This window comes from Erinaceus europaeus, chromosome 3, assembly GCF_950295315.1.
Source record: "Erinaceus europaeus chromosome 3, mEriEur2.1, whole genome shotgun sequence".
Lineage (NCBI taxonomy): Eukaryota > Metazoa > Chordata > Mammalia > Eulipotyphla > Erinaceidae > Erinaceus > Erinaceus europaeus.
Genome location: NC_080164.1, coordinates 147,971,497 through 147,992,945, shown reverse-complemented (window position 1 = coordinate 147,992,945; position 21,449 = coordinate 147,971,497). Strand labels below are relative to the sequence as shown.

Sequence of the window (21,449 nt, the reverse complement as noted above, 5' to 3'; positions counted from 1 at the left end):
GATTTTTTTCATATTATATGTTGTTAGGGAAATATACATTTAAACAACAATGCAGTGCCAGTACAAACCTATTAAAATTACCAAAATCTGGAATGCCAACACTACTAAATGCTCCTGAAGATGTACAACTCATTCACTGCAGGCAAGGATGCTAAATGGTATAGTCATTTTGGAAAGAGTATAGTCATTTCTTACAAGACTTCTGGAGGCGGGGCTATGGAGCAGCAGCAGCTGTGTTTCTCTCCTCTCCTCTCCCAGGTCAACTAGGAATATCAAAGGAGACCACCTGGGACCACAACAAGGCAGGACTAGAATGACTTCAGGAACCCACCAAACTACCAGTGAGTGCAAACATGTGTGGCTTGTGGACAAGGAGGAGCCTAAGGAGAGATTGAGGGGCTGGTAACAGCCTAGCAGTTTACCAGTTGAGGCACCACTTCCAGTCTGCTTTACCACCAAAAAGACTGCTGAAGGGAGGAGAGGGCTCCCCTAAGACTCACCAAATGCAACTGTGATTCTCCATTGCTACTGCCCTTAGAGACTGGAGCAGCAGGGGGGAGGCCATGTGCTGACATCTGGAAACTCAATGTTAACTACTCCCATGTAATTTGCTCTAAGTCCAATAAGCAAAATCTTTCAGACACTGGGGATAAAGTCTAGAAGTAAACATCATCTACATCTATGCCTGCAACTGAAATATGATAAAATAGACTACTGGTAATGGGAAACACTTTAAAGAGAGAACACATTTTTGCCCTCAAAGTGGTTTAAAGAAAAATAAAAATTGAAGCTTCTTCAGCAAATAACCTCTACAGAGCAGCACAAGTGACAATTATAAACCAGTTTTCACTTCAGTGAGTTAAGGATAAAGACTCCAAAAGGAGATTTTTTTAAAAGGAACTAGAAATATTTAAAGCAATAAAGTTGACACTTTTATTTCCCTCTCAAAAAAAACGGAAAGAATAGCTTAAAATGTCTTACATTCTTGCAGTGACATGTTGATGGTGATCCTTTGGCATTTGGCATTCAACTTCTAAATTTTTAAATATATTATTTTTATCTCTTGAAAAGCTGCTACTGGTTTTAATCAAAAGTAGGTCAACATCATGTCTACTACATTATATGGTTACCTTTGAAACACAAGGTGTCATAATTCTAATGGAAAAAAAAGACTTGATGCTTTTTATTTAAGGTGAATAAAATAAAAAATGAACTTTGAAAGATCTGTTTCTCTAAGAAGGTATAAAGAGATAGTTCTTCTATATGCCTTAAATGAATTTTAGATTTTTAAATATAGCTGTACTTTCTTTCTATGTGAGATACTCTGAGATAGGGTCATAGTACAACTAGAACACTGGCTAATGGAGGCAGAAGTGAAAGGAGTAAGGAAAGAAGGGGAACTGGGTGGTAGTGCAAATGGTTAAGTTACCATGCACAAGGACCTGGGTTTGAGCCCTGGTTCCTACCTGCAGGGGGGAACTTCACAAGTGGTGAAGAAAATACTGCAGATATTTCTCTGTTTCTCTCCCTCTCTATCCCCCCTACCCCTCTCAATTTCTCTCTGTGCAATGAAAGAAAGAAAGAATAAATGAATGAATGAATGAATGAATGAATGAATGAAAAAGTGGCTGCCAGAAGCAGTGGATTCATCATGCAAGCACCAAGCCCCAATTAGAGGCAATAACAGAATAATTTTAAAAAGGAGAAAAGAAGAAGATTATAAAGTAGACCCTTCTCTGCAGTCTATACTCCTCTATAGTCAAAAGCCATATATATATATATATATATATATATATATATATATATATATATATATATATATATATATATATTAAGGAACTCTATTAATAAGCAAGATGACTAAAACCAAGGTTGATGGATGAAAAAAAGAAGCCTTTTATTTACACATGTGCCAGGGGCTCAGATCATTCTGATACCTCTAGCACCAAACAAAGGGTCTGTAAAAGCTTATATAGGGGGAAGAGGCTTAAGAGCAAAAGTGCCATTACAGAAGCAGAGGCTGCAAGGTTAAGAGATGGGATTGGCACCCGTTGCTCAGGATCTGGTTCCCTTAGTTACTGTTATCTTCCCTGCATAGCTGTGTCTGGGAAAGTTTAGCCTCAGCATAAGATACACAACTGGGGGGATACCTTTTAGTAGGGCAGAAACTAGCCAGGGTTACAGAAGCTGCCTTCTCAAAGTTCAGTATGACTTTCATCGTCTCTACTTGTTATCACTTGCTCACCCAGTGAAGGCAAGCCTGCATTAACCACATGCACTATCTCAGACTTTCTACACATTCTTAACCCTTTATTATATTTTCAGTTTTTCTGTCCTGTATTGAAGCCTAATTACAAATTCATTACAGTCTGATTATGAGCACATATTATAAGCATATCCAGGGGCTAAAATCTGGAAATATCTCATCATATTCATATACATACATATACCGAATAGTTATACACGGAAACTTAATCTTTAAAAGAAGTGCATATAGTTTAATGTCTTGATCATTTAATGAGTCCTGTCTGAGATGGGGAGCCAGTACAGTGCATGCTAAGGCCCTAGAGGTCTCAGGTGCAATACCCATCACCAATATACCCCAGTGATGAGCTGTGGTCTGGTACCTCTCTGTGTGTCTTTCTCTCGGTCCCTCTCTGTCTCTCTCTCATGAAAATTAATTGCTTAAAGTTGAAAATATTTTTTCATATTTGATCCTTTATAATATTCCATCACTTTGCATTTTTTGCCATCTTTAACGAATACCTGGTCAACCATTTCTTTTCTTTATCAACAAAGATGAACTTTCTCTTTTGTATTAAGTGTGCATTTAATAGTTTGCTATATAAAATATTTTCCTTTTAAAAATTTTATTATTTTATTGAACTTAATGGTTTAAGTATAGCTGTTGACATGTGAATAAAATTTCTCATCTCACCATGATAGGTGTCTGCAATACCCTCTCACCCCTGATTTAGGGCCTTCTGTCCATCCTGCACCAGTACCTCAAAGGCCCCCTTCCCCAACCCTCTGCTGCACTCCTGTCCCAAAGCCCTTTGCATTGGTGCAATACACCAAACTAGTCCAAGTTTCACTTTGTATTTCCACTTCCTATTCTTGTTTCTTAAGCTCTACCTACAAGTGAGATCTAATGTTCATCCTTCTCTTTTTGACTTACCTCTCTTAATATGATTCCTCCAAACTCTAATTGCTGCTTCTGTGAAAGATCGAATACATAGTCAAAATCTATACCTAGTCACCAGGAATCTAACCACTCCACCAGCCTAGACAAAGAGTTTCTATCGGTAAACATCATGAAAATCAGTATACAATAGTAATTCAAATATCACTGAATGATCCATTCAAGCGAGATGCACCTGCCATCTCAATACAGCCACATCCAGCCCAGCAGAAATAGTTACCTTACATGAGAACTATGTGCCATTCTGGTTTAAGGTAAAGTCATCTTACCACTTACGGAGAGATTTCACTCTAGCTTCCAGGCTGTCTTTAAAATTAATTTCTAAATCAGCTGAATGTTACTTGACTGTACTATAATTTTTGTTTTCAGATGGCTATACCACTGATGACATTGAATTTTACTGGAATGGAGGAGAAGGAGCAGTAACTGGAGTTAATAAAATTGAGCTTCCTCAGTTTTCAATTGTTGACTACAAGATGGTGTCTAAGAAGGTGGAGTTCACAACAGGTAAAGGTGTCTTCCCCAGAATGAACTAGGTACACTGTGAAATAAAGGAGTTAATTCCCACCAAATGGTTATCTGATCTTTCTTTCTTTCTTCCTTTTCTTCTTTCTTTTTTCTTTTTTTTTTTTTTCTTTACTCAGGAGCATATCCACGACTGTCACTAAGTTTTCGTCTGAAAAGGAACATTGGTTACTTCATTTTGCAAACCTACATGCCTTCCACGCTGATTACAATTCTGTCCTGGGTGTCTTTTTGGATCAATTATGATGCATCTGCAGCCAGAGTGGCACTAGGTAATGCATTCCAAGAATTACAGAGAGCTGGTGAGATTTTACTTCAAACAAGCAATGTCAGGAATTAGAAGCAAGGAATTCTCTTGTAGTAAGCCAAGAATTACATTACCATAAGTGTGCTTGAAAGTAAAACATGTCAGTGCAGAATGAATGTTTTAAAAGGTAATGTCGGGAGTTAGGCAGTAGCGCAGCGGGTTAAGCGCAGGTAGCGCAAAGCGCAAGGACCAGCATAAGGATCCTGGTTCAAGTCCCTGGCTCCCCACTTTCAGCAGTGAAGCAGGTCTACAGGTGTCTATCTTTCTCTCTCCTTCTCTGTCTTCCCCTCCTCTCTTCATTTCTCTCTGTCCTATCCAACAACAATGACATCAATAACTACAACAATAAAACAAGGGCAACAAAAGGGAATAAATAAATATTTTTTAAAAGGTAATGTCATTTTAGCATTTTACCAAAAAAAAAAAAAGCACATTCAACATTCAACTCCTTTTAGAATGTAGGGCTCTCAGAGTAAATTTTGAAATTTTCATTATACTAATTTCTAACGAGATGATTTTTCCTTTGGCACCTTAGTTGTACAGTGGTTTACATTGCACTATTCTCAAATGAATTTGGAGAAACAGTAAAACATAGTTGCTACTAACAAGTAAAATACTATCTTTTGAACATTAACTAAAACTAAATTATATTGCTCTGAGTATTCCTTAAATGGAACATAAATGGCACCTACTGCACTTGAAGAAGGCACTGATGATTCATCAGTTGTATTAATGATGTGTGACTAGGAAAGAATAAAAATGGTTTTCGTTCTGGGGGAGCTGAATTCAGAATTCATCTTGCCATGATTGAGTAGCTGTAGCAACTGAAAGGGTATAGTTGAGTCTGTATAGCATTCCTTGCAAAGTTAAAATATATAAGGTCTGTTTGGTGAATTTGAGCATTCTGTGTTCTTCTACCATAGTACTTGATGGTAGAGCCATTTCAGTTATCCCTTTGGGGATTACACACACACACACACACACACACACACACACACACACACACATATATATATACACTGGTTTCTGGATAAACTTCAGTTATCCCTTTGGGGATTATACACACACACACACACACACGTACAAACACTGGTTACTGGATAAGTTTCAGTTATCCCTTTGGGGATTACACACACACACACACACACACACACACACACACACACACACACACGTTTCTCGATAAGTTAATATACATCTTTAGTCAGGGGGTAGACAGTGGCACACTTGGTAGAGCATACAATCTTCAGTGGCCAAGGGCCCAGGTTCAAGCCCCTTATCCCCACCTGGAGGGGAAACTAATGTTTCATGAGCAGTGAAGCAGGGCTGCAAAGATCTCTCTTTCTCTTCATCCTCCCCTTCCCTCTCAGTTTTTCTCTACTAGTGGGGTCAAGGGAATTGAACTCAGTCCTGGTGTGTATACACAGTACACAGTGAGCCACTACCTGGCCCCTCTACAATCTATTTCTTATTGCTGAGTACATTAGATTCACAAAGTTAAATGCTGATGGACCGCTTTTGACCACTGAACATTTACCAAGGGAAGTAAAAACATATATGCCTGCACATATCATTTGACAGTGAGCACGAGTATGTATATATGCAGTAATTAAGTATAAAACAGTGGATGATGTCCACAGCAGGAAATAACAGCTATCAAGCTCACCAACTGTAATTCTCTTTATATTCTAGCTTCAAGAGGTAGAAGCAGAAATGCAGTTACTGGGCTTGAAAAGGAATTGTTTATGTCTTTCAGTGCTGTTCTTTGGAGTTATACTAGGAAAAACTGAATTTTTTTTCAAAGAAATAAGTAAGACTACTCTTTATGTCAGTTCATCACATTTGAAATTATTATTATTATTATTATTATTGACTCAAAATAAGATTTTATTACATTTTATAGTTCTTCTTTTTTATTTTTTATTTTATTTATAAAAAGGAAACATTGACTAAACCATAGGATAAGAGGGGTACAACTCCACACAATTCCTACCACCAGAATTCCATATCCCATCCTTTCCCTTGATAGCTTTCCTATTCTTTATCCCTCTGGGAGTATGGCCCAAGGTAATTGTGGGATGCAGAAGGTGGAAGGTTTGGCTTCTGTAATTGCTTCCTCACTGAACATGGGCATCCGCAGGTCGATCCATACTCCCAGCCTGTCTCTCTCTTTCCCTAGTGAGGTGGATTCTGGGGAAGCGAAGCTCCGGGACACATTGGTAGGGTTGTCTCTCCAAGGAAGTCTGGTTGGCATCATGGTAGCATCTGGAATCTGGTAGCTGAAAAAGAGAGTCAGCATATAAAGCCAAACAAATTGTTGACTAATCATGAACCTAAAGGCTGGAATAGTGCAGATGAAGAGTTGGGGTGAACTCATTATTGATCTAAGACATTTCAACTTTTTTGTATGGTAGTCCTAAATACCTACTTTTTCTGTTTTTTGTTTGTTTGTTTTTTGTTTTTTAAGTTGAATAGTCAAATCACGGAACCCATCAAGAATCTTTTGAATGGTAGATGAGTGCTAAATTACTATTATTATTATTATTATTATTTTGCTTCCAGGGTTATTGCTGGGGCTCAGTGCCTGCACCACGAATCCACTGCTCCTGGAGGCTGTTTTTTCCCCTCTTGTTGCCCTTGTTGTTTAATGTTGTTGTGGTTGTTAATGTTGTTGTTGTTGGATAGGACAGAGAGAAATGGAGAGGGGAGGGGAAGACAGAGAGAGGGAGAGAAAGATAGATGCCTTCAGACCTGCTTCACCACCTGTGAAGCAACCCCCCTGCAGGTGGGGAGCCAGGGGCTCAAACCAGGATCCCTATGCAGGTCCTTGTGTTTCATGAGCTTACGCCCCACCCCCTGAATTATTTTTAGAGACCTCCTTTCCATTCCCTCTGCTAATTTTCCTGTGTCTTGACAATCCACTTCATATTTTCTCTTTTTATATTCAAAGGCCTCCCTCAAGCTTCAGATCACCTTCTCACCCCCCTGCCCTTATTTTAAATTCTTTTATTCAATGCCTCTTTGCTTTTGTGCCTTAGCCGGGTAATCATTGACAAAATAACTAATCTCAGAGTTGCTGTTTACTCAGCTATGAAGTGAGAATAATATGTTTACCTTACTCAGTCTACTTTAGTAACATTACAAAGTAACTCATATAAGTATTTAAAACTATAAAATACTTTCCTATATGCAATAGTACTAAAGCATAATATGATACATGATTCCAATTTCCTTTTCATTTGTTTTCCCCAATTGCTGATCACCATCACCACTCATCACTATCATCAACACAAAATACCTGTTACACTGTCACATAAGCATTACTCTGATAAGAATGCTGTCCTTGGACAGTGAAATAGCATACTTGTATAATGCACTGCTTCGTCATGTGCGTAACCCAGGCTCAAGCCCCGCCCCCACTACATTGAAAGGAGCTTTGATACTGTAATATCTTTTTTTATTGCCTCTCTGTCTTCTTTGTCTCTCTATATACACATATAAATGAATGTTTTTTTTTAACAAAATAGATAGAGGGCAAGCTTTTTCAACCACCAGGTTCCAGATGCTAGCATGATGCCGACCAGACTTCCCTGGACAGACAACCCCACCAATGTGTCCTGGAGCTCTACTTCCCCAGAGCCTTTCCCCACAAGGGAAAGATAAAGACAGGCTGGAAGTATGGATTGACCTGTCAACGCCCATGTTCAGCAGGGAAGCAATTATAAAAGCCAGACCTTCCACCTTCTTCATCCCACAATGACCGTGGGTCCATACTCCCAGAGGGATAAAGAATAGGAAAGCTTTCAGGGGAGGGGAGGGGATACAAAGTTCTGGTAGTGGGAACTGTGTAAAGTTGTACCCCTCTTATCCTATGGTTTAGTCAAATTTTCCTTTTTATAAATAAAAAATTAAATAAAAAATATGAATAGCATAAAAGGGGGCAAGCTTTAGGAAGTGCCTTCAGCTGAACTGAACCTTTCTATTTCACAGGAATCACAACGGTGCTGACCATGACAACCATCAGCACTCACCTCAGGGAGACGCTGCCAAAGATCCCTTATGTCAAAGCAATTGATATTTACCTGATGGGTTGCTTTGTGTTTGTATTTCTGGCTTTGCTGGAATATGCCTTTGTTAATTATATCTTCTTTGGAAAAGGCCCTCAGAAAAAGGGGGCTGGAAAACAAGACCAGAATGCCAATGAGAAGAACAAACTGGAAATGAATAAAGTCCAGGTAATTGTGTTTTTGTAACAGTATTTTTCTGAAAATTTGTCAGTAACTTGGTGCTCAGAGCTCTCATAAAGAAAAAGAAGATTTAATTTTTCCACACTTAGGCTTATTACTCTCTCCATTTCACATACTTGAGAACTGAGAATTAAAGAAGTGAGGTTAAAGTCACATAGATTAACATACATGGGCATGGGACTGAGTCCCAAATCCATTATTCCTTAAACTGCATAGTTACAAAACTATTCACAAAAAAAGAAGTCTGATGACATAAAATAACTGAAATGACTAGTGCCCTTTCTCCCCACTGTGATCCTTCCATGGTCCCCTCCCATGTCTTGTTTGTTTGTTTTCCTAATTAGTTTGTTCCTTACCTGTTGTATTTGTAAGTGAAAATGAGATAATATACCTCAGTAGGCACAACCACAGACTGAATCAAATTCCTAGGTTTTATTCCCAGTTTGACCTCTTACTGTGTTTATAACATCAGGCAAATATTGCCATTATCAATTTGATTGTCTTTGTGGCATCATCAACAAAATTGATGTGTTTTATAGTATACCTATTCAAAAAATTGTAAGCGGTCCATCCATGAGTTTTGCTTAAAATCTAGTACTTGGGGGTTAAAAATGCCCAGTATTTGTAATAATATCTAGAATAAAAAAACTACTTCATAGGTATTAATTATTATCATTATGCCCAAGCCATTGTTACTATTTTCCTTTTGTTGTTCATTTGTGGACTTTATGACCTCACAGAATAGAGTCAAATTTAAAAGTCTATTTATTCTTTGAAGACATCTCTGCAGCCTCTACTTCTATGTCATTTTCCACTGAAATCAATTTAAATTTTGTTCAATGAAATACCATATTCACTGTAGATTGTTCTCAAGATGGCACACAGGTTGAGAACTCAAATATTTGTTCACAGAGGCAGTGTTCTGAGCATTGAGGATACTGTTCTGAATAAGGAAAAAGTTCATCACTTTACATTCTAATGTAGAAAGACAGGCAATGAACTCAAAGGCAAGTATTAAGAAGATAATTCCAGGGGCTAGGTGGTGGTGCAACTGGTTAAGCATATGTGTTACTATGCACAAGGGCCCAGGTTAAAGCCTCCAGTCACCAATTGCAAGGGAAAGCTTCACGAGTGGTGAAGTAGTGCTGCAAGTGTTTCTCTCCCTCTCTCTCTACCTCCGCCTCCCTCTCAATTTTTCTCTGTTCTATGACATAGTAAAGCTTAAAAAATAATGTTTAAAAAAAGCTAAGAAAACAATTCCAGAAAATAAGTGATATAAAAAAATGAAATAAATTGATAGACAAGAGAATAGTTTTGGTTGGATTTAAGGGACAGTGAACTTTGATCAAGTAATCTGAAAACTAAGTTTTGAGAAGCAACTAACCATGTCCATTTTTCTCAAAGGATATAGAAAAGACTCTGAGATAAAAGTTGCTTAATGAGAGAAAACTAGTGTAGCAAGAAAGAGCAAAGGAAGTGAGGAAGAAAAATAAAATAACATGATCTGAAGCTGGTATGCTAGCTCAACTAGTAGAATGAACTTTCATGTTTGAGAGTCCTGGTTCAACATCTGGTAGCATAAGTACTGGGTGGTGCCTTGAAACACGTGTGTGTGTGTGTGTGTGTGTGTGTGTGTGTGTGTGTGTGTGTGTATGTGTGTCTCCCTCCCTTTCTCTCTTAAACTCTCTACTTAATATGAAATAAATCTGTAAAAATATATTTAAACAGAGAATAGTATGAGACAAAGACGTGGTTTTAGAATCAGGCAGAAGACAATTTAAGAATCCCAAGGTTTATCTTTATGCTTTTTAATAGGATATGAAATCTGGCAATTAGAAAATTTTATCATACCCTCAAATAATATTTGCTTAATTGAATGGCATCATAATTATGGGGGAAATAAGCAATTCCCAGGCAGGGTCTCTGTGAAGCATCTGCCTGTTCTTCCACGTCTACATGGCTTTATTTCTGCTACTGTGGTTTCCTCTGACATCACCAAAGTGAACATGTTAGTTCACTGGGAGATCCTAATTGTCCCAGTCTCAGTGAGTGTCACTGCCCTATGGTAGGAGGCCATCCAACCTAGGACTGGTTTCTGGGCTAGTTCAACTAGCCTCTGGCCATCCTTACCCTAAACTGTGGGTTGAAAAAATGAATGAATGAATGAATGAATGAATGAATACCAATGACTACTTGATGTTAAAAAGTGTCTATCAGGGGGCCAGATAGTGACTCAGCGGGTTAAGGGTACATGGCACAAAGCTTAAGGATACCGGTTTGAGCCCCTGGGTTCCCACCTGTATGGGTTTGCTTCACAGGCAGTGAAGCAGGTCGCCAGGTGTCTATCTTTCTCTCCCCCTCTCTGTCTTCCTCTCTCCTCTCCATTTCTCTCTGTCCTATCCGGCAATAATGACAGCAATAACAACAATAATAGTAACAACAACAATAATAAACAACAAGGCAACAAAAGGGAAAAATGGCCTCCAGGAGCAGTGGATTCGTGCTGCAGGCACTGAGCCCCAATGATAATCCTGGAGGTAAAAAAAAAAAAAGTGTCTAGCATCTTAATCTAAAATTTTAGTGATGTTTTTGTGACCAGGAAATGGTAGGATCTTAATGTTTGATAATTTCAATTAGTTCATGGTAAAATTGGCTTAAATGAAATCACCATGTCATATAAAATAGTAGTTTCTGAGAACCCATAAACAACATTAAGTGACAGTTTACTATATAAATGAAGAAAACTCAAATTAACCCAAATAGTCAAAATTCAGAGCAATGTATTCAAATTAACTATGCATGTGAAATATTGAGGTCAGTGGTACAACTCCTGTGGGCTTGATACTTGCCTTTGAGAGTCTTCTTCTTGGGCATAGGGTGGTGGTGCACACGGTGAACTACATACATCATGTGCAAAGATCTAGATCTAGGTTCAAATCTCTGGCCTCCATCTGCAGGGGGAAGTAGAGCAGTGCTGCAGGTGTCTCTCCTTCTCTCTGTCTCTGTCTCTTTCTCTCTTGCTCTTTTACTCTCTTTCTTTGCTTCTCACCTTTGGTCAAACCAAAAAAAAAAAAAAATAGACTTCAAGGAGTAGGGGAGTCATAATGCATGCACTGAGCCCCAGAGATAGCTTTGGTGGAGAAAAAAAAAACTTCTTATCTTGCAAGGAAAGACAATTATACTTACATGAGGTTCTTCAAATTATACTTACTTGAGTAGCATAGCTGGAAGGAAGAAGCTTCCCAGAGTCTTGCTATAACCATACCAACTTTAATAGTTTTCAGCAGTATTTCAGCAAGTTTTGAAGACCATATTTCTTATGTTCCCATCCTCATCTCATTTGCCATCTAAACTTATGTGTGTTAATTTCATATACTATGGGGAACTCATACACTTTAAAAAAAATGTGTATGTTTGTGGTTAGGACAACTCAGAAAATAGGAATTTGACAAGCACTTAATATCGTTAGAATTTTGGAGGATAAGAAAAAGTGGGGTCTTTCATTTGGCTAGAAAAGCAATGTTTTCTTGAAAATTAGTTAGATGGAAATATTGTTATTAAGTTATTGAAAATAATAACTAAAATCAACTTATTTGGATAAAATTAAAAGATTATTGCGCAAGGACCCAGGTTCAAGCCCTCACTCTCCACCTGCAGGGCAGATGCTTCACAAGTGGTAAAGCAGGTCTGCAGGTCTCTATTTTTCTCTCTCCTTATTTCCCTTCCCCTCTCAATCTCTCTGTCCTATCAAATAAAATATAAGGGGGGAAAAAGGCAGAAATGGCCACCAAAAAGCAGTGATTTATAATGCCAGCATCAAGCCCCAGAAATAACCCTGTTGGCAATAAATAAATAAATAAATAAATAAGTAAAATTCTAAAAACAAACTTTTAGGAAGGATGATGTGAACTCTGTTGAGCACACACATTGTCATATGAAAGGACCTGGGATCAAGCCTCCACTCCCCACCTGCAAGGGGGGAGCTTCATGAACAGTAGAGCAGTTCTGCAGGTGGCAAGTGAGTCTCTCTGTCTCTCTTCCCCTTTATCTCTCTCTCCCCTCTCAGGTTCTCTCGATTTCTACCCAATAAATGAATAAATAAAGTATTTTTATTTTAAAAAGGAAAAAAGAAACTTTAACCAAACTCTTTGAGTATTTTCCTGGATTCTATACCAGGATATCATCAAATATTTCTAAGTTGCTTATAGGTCAAATAAAGGTAGAGGAAAGCCACATGCATCATCTAGATGCATAACATATTGCTTTTAAAATGACTTTGAAGTTAGCTACTAAGTAAGTAAGATGCTCACATCTGACTGATCTTTATTTCAAATGCAGACTACTTGAGTAACACTGGTCCTAAGCATAGTAAGAATTCACTTGATGTCAAATCAGAAAACTCTTATATCAGATGAATTGAATTTTTTATTTCGATTCAAGGAGAAAGCTTAAGGGGAAAAATCCTCAATGGTCAGGAAAAAAAGACTTATAAAAAAGAAAAATATATGTTTCTGTCCATGGATCTCCACAAATGTTGTTCACAGGAACAAACACAAAATTATGCCAAATTCAAAAAAAAATCAGTTTGAAACATGGTAACTTAATTTATGTCAAACTCTCTTGAAGATTGAAAATTATAAATCTTGAGTAAAATTAAAAGGAAAAAAGTAGACATGTAGTTCTATGTAAGCATGAAAACTGTCTTCTAGCAGTTTTTGTTTTTCCCTGAAATCACATCTGAGCCTAGGGAATATAAAGCAACAAAGTATCAGGGGAAAAATGTTTTAAGAAATCCAGTTTTACTGGTTTTCTGAAGCAGAACATGAAGTTTAGTACTTTCAGAGCTTCTGGAAATTTCAGATAGTGACACATAGGAAAAACTCAAAATCTGAATATAACTTCCCATACATTCGAGGCGTGGTTTATGGAGTAGCTGCAATCAGAACTTCACTCTCCCCAATACAACTATTAAACACAAGAAACCGAATTGGACACATAATCTACAGCTGAAAAAAATCCACAGCCTCAGGTGGGTGCTGGCACATGTGGTTGGGGAAACAAGAGTGGGTTGGAAGAGCTCTGGGCTGATGGCCCTAGGCACTGACTGGCGCCATCTTGAGCAGTAACACAGTTAGCAGACTCCCCCGAAGAAAAGAAATTGGAGCTTAAAACCTCTCAATCTTTGACTCGGGGTTTTGTTCGCTTTTGCTTTTTCTCAGTCTGAGTTTAAGACAAAGACAAAATTCAGCCCACAAGGTAGCCCAAAACACCCCTCCCCCTACCCACCGCCACAGATTCAAATAAGTGGCAAGCAAAGACCACAACAGCACCACCTGCTGGCCAACATCACCAACACCATACATGTGAAAGCAAAGAGACAGAAAGTTAAATAGCAGCCTGTCACATCGGAGAAAAATAAATCAAAGTCCAAGAAATTCCAGATACAGAGAGTCTGTCAGAGACAGACTATAGAAATCTTATGAGAACTTTACAAGAATATAAGCAAGAGTTGAAAGAGCATTTTTCTTTGGAATTTGGTAAGAAGCTACAAAGTGTGAAAGAAGAACTTAAAGCAGAGTTCACTAAGCAGTTAAACAGCATGGAGGAAAAATTTCAAAAAGAACTGCAAGGACTGAAAGACATCTTTAGTGAAGTTCAATCTCAGGTAGAAAGCTTAGGTAATAGACTCATACATGCAGAAGGAAGAATTTACAATCTAGAAGACATTACTAGCCCAGTCTTTCAATTCAAAGATAAGGGAGAGGAAAGGTTTAGAAAGAATGAAGCTACTCTCTGTCAAATTGCAGACTACATAAAAAGGTCAAATATACAAGTTATAGGAATACCTGAGGAAGTACACTGAGTCAAAGATACAGAGTTTTCAGAGAAATTTTAGATGAAAATTTCCCTCACCTAGGCAATCCTCAAAATATACTTATTTTGGAGGTAGGTCGATCACCCAGGCTCACAAATCCAAAATGACCAAGTTACATTATTTTAAAATTATTAAAACTTAACAACAAGGAGACAATTTCGCAGGCTGCTAGGGAAAGGAAAGAAGCTACATATAAAGGGAGAAATATCAGACTTTCATCAGATTTTTCTTTACAACCCTAGAGATAAGAAGAAAGTGGAATAACATATTCAAGGCACTAAAAGAGAGAGAATTTCAGCCACAAATTTTTTGTCCTGCAAAATTATCCTTCAAGTATGAGGGAGAAATAAAAGTATTCCCAAATACTCAAAAACTAAAGGAATTTGCCACAATCAACCCCACCTTACAAGAAATACTGAATGGAGTCTTATAGGAAAAGAGGAAACGAACACACATTCTCAGTGAGGTGACCAGCAGTAGACTAGAAACAAAAACACAATAAAATAGGAAAGAACAACAAGCAAATAGGAGAGAGAATTAAAAGACAAAGAAGCCTTATCAAATGTTTGTTAATCAAGATCAACTTAAAGAAAAAAGACTTTTGTAGATACACAATGCTGGTTATTACACACATGGAACCATAAAACAAAACAGGGAACAGAGATTTGCAGAGAACACATGAAAAATTAGTGAGTAATTCACTACAGAAACTCATCCACACAATAGGTTAGATAGAAACAAATGGGCAAAGACTCAGCAATCTGAAATAAACTTAAAGGGACTTCCGGAGGCAGGGCTACGAGCAGCAACAGATCTATTTCTCTCCTCTCCTCTCCTCTCCTCTCCTCTCCTCTCCTCTCCTCTCCTCTCCTCTCCTCTCCTCTCCGGGATCAACTAGGAATACCAAAGGAGACCACCTGGGACTGAAACAAGACAGGACTAGAACAACTACAGGAACCCACCAAATCACCGGTGAGTACAGACACACGTGGCAGGTGACAGAGAGGATCCTAGGGAGAGACTAAGTGGCTAGTAACAGTCAGACGGTCTGTCAGTTGAGACACCACCTCGAGTCTATTCCACCAACTTTTGGAAATCATCAGGAAATACAATAAGGTGTCAGGCTACAAAATTAACATTCAAAAGTCAGTGGCATTCCTCTATGCAAACAATAAGCTAGAAGAAATTGAAATCCAGAAATCAATTCCTTTTACTATATCAACAAAAACAATAAAATATCTAGGAGTAAACCTAACCAAAGAAGTGAAAGACTTGTATACTGAAAATTATGACTCACTATGCAAGGAAATTGAAAAAGACACAAAGAAGTGGAAAGATATTCCATGTTCATGGGTTGAGAGAAGTAACATCATCAAAATGAACATACTACCCAGAGCCATCTACAAATTTAATGCTATCCCCATCAAGATCCCAAGCACATTTTTTAGGAGAATAGAACAAATGCTACAAATGTTTATATGGAACCAGAAAAGACCTAGAATTGCCAAAACAATCTTGAGAAAAAAGAACAGAACCGGAGGCATCACACTCCCAGATCTCAAATTGTATTATGGGCCATTGTCATCAAAACTTCTTGGTACTGGAACATGAATAGACACACTGACCAGTGGAATAGAATTGAAAGCCCAGAAGTGAGGCCCCACACCTATGGACATCTAATCTTTGACAAAGGGGCCCAGACTATTAAATGGGGAAAGCAGAGTCTCTTCAACAAATGGTGTTGGAAACAATGGGTTGAAACATGCAGAAGAATGAAACTGAACCACTGTATTTCACCAAATACAAAAGTAAATTCCAAGTGGATCAAGGACTTGGATATTAGACCATAAACTATCAGATACTTAGAAGAAAATATTGGCAGAAGTCTTTTCCGCATAAGTTTTAAAGACATCTTCAATGAAACGATTCCAATTACAAAGAAAACTAAAGCAAATATATGCCGGGATAGCCTGAGGGTACTTCTTCCCGAGCTAGTGCTCTCTGGGTTGGAGAGAACTCAACTGGAGCCGATCTAGGCTGCTGCGTGGGAGAGGGATCAGGAACTCGTGCCGCATTAACTTCGCAGGAGATACACTCTAGAACTCTCGGAGCCGGAAAGCAATTTCCAAGTGTCTTTAATCAGAAGAGCAGCTGTTTTATACTCTCCAAGTAGGGTGGAAACAGGATGTGATATAGAGAGGGTGGAGCGAAAAGTGACTGGTGGAAGATCGGGGTGTGACAAGGAGAGGATCAGGGTGTGACAAGGAGAGGGGGTGAAGCAGGTGAGAATTCTAGCACTAAACCACCAATGCCCTGGAGGGAGTGTGGTGCTTTATGTAAATGTAAAAGTGATTTATGTAAATAGACCAAAGCTTTGAATGGGATTAAATCTATCCCTATATAGGCATATGGTTAAGCAGAAGCCAGGGGGAGCTGGCATACTATCCAACAAGTATAAACCCATGGGACTACATCAAATTGAAAAGCTTCTTCACAGCAAAAGAAACCACTACCCAAACCAAGAGACCCCTCACAGAATGGGAGAAGATCTTTACATGCCATACATCAGACAAGAGTTTAATAACCAACATATATAAAGAGCTTACCAAACTCAACAACAAGAAAACAAATAACCCCATCCAAAAGTGGGGGGAGGACATGGACAGAATATTCACCACAGAAGAGATCCAAAAGGCCAAGAAACACAGGAAAAATTGCTTAAAGTCTTTGATTGTCAGAGAAATGCAAATAAAGACAACAATGAGATACCACTGCACTCCTGTGAGAATGTCATACATCAGAAAAGGTAACAGCAGCAAATGATGCAGAGGGTGTGGGATCAAAGGAACCCTCCTACACTGCTGGTGGGAATGTAAATTGGTCCAACCTCTGTGGAGAACAGTCTGGAGAACTCTCAGAAGGTTAGAAATGGACCTACCCTATGATCCTGCAATTCCTGTCCTGGGGATATATCCTAAGGAACCCAATATATCCATCCCAAAAGATCTGTGTACACATATGTTCTTGGCAGCACAATTTGTAATAGCCAAAACCTGGAAGCAACCCAGGTGTCCAACAACAGATGAGTGGCTGATCAAGTTGTGGTATATATACACAATGGAATACTACTCAGCTGTAAAAAATGATGGTTTCACCGTTTTCAGCCGATCTTGGATGGACCTTGAAAAAATCATGTTGAGTGAAATAAGTCAAAAACAGAAGGATGAATATGGGAAGATCTCAGTCTCAGGCCGAATTGAAAAACAAGATCAGAAAAGAAAACACAAGTAGAACCTGAAATGGAATTGGCATATTGCACCAAAATAAAAGACTCTGGGGTGGGTGGGTGGGGAGAATACAGGTCCAAGAAGGATCCAGAGGACCTAGTGGGGGTTGTATTGTTATATGGGAAACTGGGGAATGTTATCCATGTACAAGCTATTGTACTTACTGTTGAATGTAAAACATTAATTCCCCAATAATAAAAAAGAAAAAATAAATAAAATAAAATAAACTTTAAAAAATTAGAATGGACATAGGTAAACCACATATATCAATAATCACCTTAAATGTGAATGGCCTAAATTCACCTGTCAAAAGACTCAGAGTAGCTAAATGGATTAAAGAACAGGATCCATCCATTGTGTCTTCAGGAAACACACATCCAAAGAAAAGACAAACAAAAACTGAATATAAGAGGTTGGAGCAAGATGTTCCAAGCTAATAACTCACAAAAAAGGACAGGGGCAGATATTCTATTCTCTGATAAAATAGACTTTCAGACAAAGAAAATAATCAAAGACAGAGAAAGACATTACATAATAGTTAAAGGTCCAATCCAACAAGAAGATGTAACTATCATTAATATATATGCCCCCAACTTAGGAGCACCCAAATATATATATAAAAAAAACACTTACTGAATTCAAGGGAGACATTGATAGCACCATATAGTAGTAGGAGAATTTAACACACCACTCACAGCAAGAGACAGAATATCTGGACAAAAAATCAATAGAGAAATAGTGAACTTAAATGAAACCATAAATGAAATGGACCTAATAGATATATACAGAACTTTCCATCCCAAAAGTAATGAATACACAGTCTTCTCAAGTACACATGGAACATTTACAAGAATTGACCATATGCTAGGCCACAAAGACAGTCTAAACAGATATGTAAATATTAAACTTACAAAATGCATCCTCTCAAAAGAAATTCAAATCAAAAAATTCAAATCTCAAATCAAAAAAGAAATTAAGAATCATCTTAATACCAATGTAAATGAAGAAACCAGTTACCAGACCCTATGGGATGTAGCAAAAGCAGTGTTGAGAGGGGAAGTTCATAGCAATACAGGCCCACATTAATAAACAGGAGAAATCACTAGAAACCATCTAACAGTCCACCTCAATCAACTAGTAGTGGTGAAACAAAAAGAACCAACAGTCATCAGGAGACAGGAAACAGTCAAAACCAGAGCAGAAATCAATGAAATAGAAAACAAGAAGAACATTAGGAAGACTAATGAAACCAAGAGCTGATTCTTTGAAAAGATAAATAAAATAGATAAGCCACTAGCTACATTCACCAAGAAAAAAAGAGAGAATGCTATGGTAAAATCACTCAAAAATGAAAGAGGAGATATTACAACAAGTGAGGTAGAGATTCAAAAGATTATGCAAGAATATTATAGACCCCTATATGTAACCAAGTTTGACAAATTTGAAGAAGTGAACACATTTCTAGAGTCATACCCACTAACAACCTTGACACAAGAGGAAGTAGATAAACTTAACAGGCTAATTACTAGTAAAGAAATTGAAACAGTAATCAAAAGCCTACCCAAGGACAAAAGCCCAGGTCCTGATGGCTATACTAATGAATTTTACAAAACATTCAAAGAAGAACTAACACCCATCCTCCTCAAACTCTTCCAGAAAATAGAAGAAGAGGGAACACTCTCAAAAACATTCTATTAGGCTAACATCACCCTGATACCAAAGGCAGGAAAGGACCCCACCAAAAAAGAAAACTGTAAACCTATGTGATGAATATCATGCAAAGATCCTCAACAAAATCTGGCTAATCAAATACAACAATATATTAAGAGACTAATCCACCAAGATAAAGTGGGATTTATCCTTGGGAAACAGAGATGATTTAATATTCGTTAAATCAATATACATAATCCACTATATCAACAAAAGGAAAAATAAACTCATGATTCTATCAATCGATGCAGAAAAAGCATTAGACAAGGTACAACACACATTTATGATAAAGGCCCTCAAGAAAATGGGAGTGGAAGGAAAATTTCTTAACATAATAAAGGCTATATATGATAAACCCACGGCTAATGTCATAGACAGTGGGGAAAAATTGAAAGCTTTTCCCCTAAAATCAGGAACTAGACAAGAGTACCCACTCTCACCATTTTTATCCTACATAGTCCTAGAAATACTTGCCATAGCAATCAGACAAGAAAGAGATGTCAAAGGAATACAAATTGAAATGGATGAAGTTAAACTCTCATTATTCACAGGTGATATGTTGATATACCTAGAAGACCCCAGAAACTCTGCCAAGAAACTACAGGAAATAATCAATAAATTCAGTAAAGTAGCAGGCTACAAAATCAATACCCATAAATCCGTGGCATTTCTTTATGCAAAAGATAGGTCAGAAAAAATGAAACTGAAGAAAGCAATACCGTTCAATTGAACCTAAGAAGATCACATGTCTAGGAATAAATCTAACAAAGGAGGTAAAGGATCTTTTTAAGGAAAACTATAAGACACTGTTAAAAGAAATAGAGGGGGAGTAGGGTGGTATTGCAGCAGGTTAAGCACACTTGGCACAATGCACAAGGACTGGCAGAAGGATCCCAGTTTGAGCCCCCAGCTCCCCACCTGCAGGGGAGTCGCTTCACAGGCGGTGAAGCAGGTCTGCAGGTGTCTGTCTTTCTCTCCCCCTCTCTGTCTTCCCCTCCTCTCTCCATTTCTCTCTGTCCTATCTAACAATGATAACATCAACAACAGCTACAATAATAACTACAACAACAATGAAAAACAACAAGGGCAACAAAAGGAAAAATAAATATTAAAAAAAAGTAAGAAAATAGAGGATGACACAAAGAAATGGAAGAACACCCCCTGTTCATGGATTGGGAGAATTAATATCATTAAAATGGCAATTTTGCCAAGAGCAATCTATAGATTCAATACAATCCCTATTAAAATCCCAATGATATATTTCAAGGAAATTGAACAGATTATTCAAAAGTTTGTGTGGAACTGTAAGAAACCACAAACAGCAAAAACACTCCTATGGAAAAAGAAGAAAAGTGGAAGCATCACAATACCCAACTTTAGGTTATACTACAAAACTGTAGTAATCAAAACAGTGTGGTACTGGAACAAAAATAATCATATGGTGTTGGTATGCTTCTGGATTCTGCTTGTGAAGCCTTCTGCGGCCCTCCACAGATGATTGGTTAAAAAAGCATGGGACATATACTCAATGGAATGTTACTCAGCAATAAAAAAGATGATTTTACATCCTTTGGGATAAAATGGATGAAACTTGAGAACATTATGCTTAATGAAGGTAAAGGAAAACTATAGGATGGCCTCACTCATATGTGGAATTTAAAGAACTGAACACACATACATAAAATAAACAACCAGACACAACACGCCCATATTTAAAATGGGAAAACTATCCTGGTTACCTAGGGAGGAGGAGGGAAGGCACAGACTTTCAGTGACGGGAAAGATGTGACACTTTAGTCTTATCACTGTTTAGGCCTATCAATAGCAATATGACATGTGGGGGGTGGAGAGATTTAATATCTCAAGTTCCCCAACTTCCTAGATTATAGCCCTAAGCATAAATACTAGCTCTTGCTAATATTTATCTTAGATTTGCAAAATGATCATACTCTGTAAAGGGGATTAATTGTTTATGAATCTCTAAAAATATCAGAAAATAAAGCTCTGCAAACATCTAAATCAGTTACAGCTTTAGGCCAGATAGGTCACGACCTTTTGACCTTGTAAGTACTTAAAATACAAGGAGGTTCAGTTCGGATACCACTAGAAGCGTTCAGATCATAGTGAAAGTCAAGTATAATAACACTTAGCCCCCCAACTAACCTGGCTATAATAATTATTTATTGATACTTTAACTTTCTCCAAGACTATAAGAAACCCCTTGCCTCCTCTTTAAGACCTGCATTTCTCCTAGTCCTGGTACCTCTAGGATATGCCCATACTTCTTGAAATCCCT

General features: G+C 37.9%; 1 protein-coding gene across 1 annotated transcript in view; it reads left to right on the top strand.

The window, feature by feature from the left end:
• GABRB1 (gamma-aminobutyric acid type A receptor subunit beta1) overlaps positions 1-21,449 on the top strand; it is a 468,888-nt gene that overhangs the window by 429,473 nt on the left and 17,966 nt on the right. Inside the window, exons 6-8 of the mRNA XM_007539682.2 lie at positions 3,572-3,709; positions 3,847-3,999; positions 8,025-8,269. Coding sequence (XP_007539744.1) covers positions 3,572-3,709; positions 3,847-3,999; positions 8,025-8,269 — 536 coding nt within the window. The remainder of the gene's footprint in view (positions 1-3,571; positions 3,710-3,846; positions 4,000-8,024; positions 8,270-21,449) is intronic.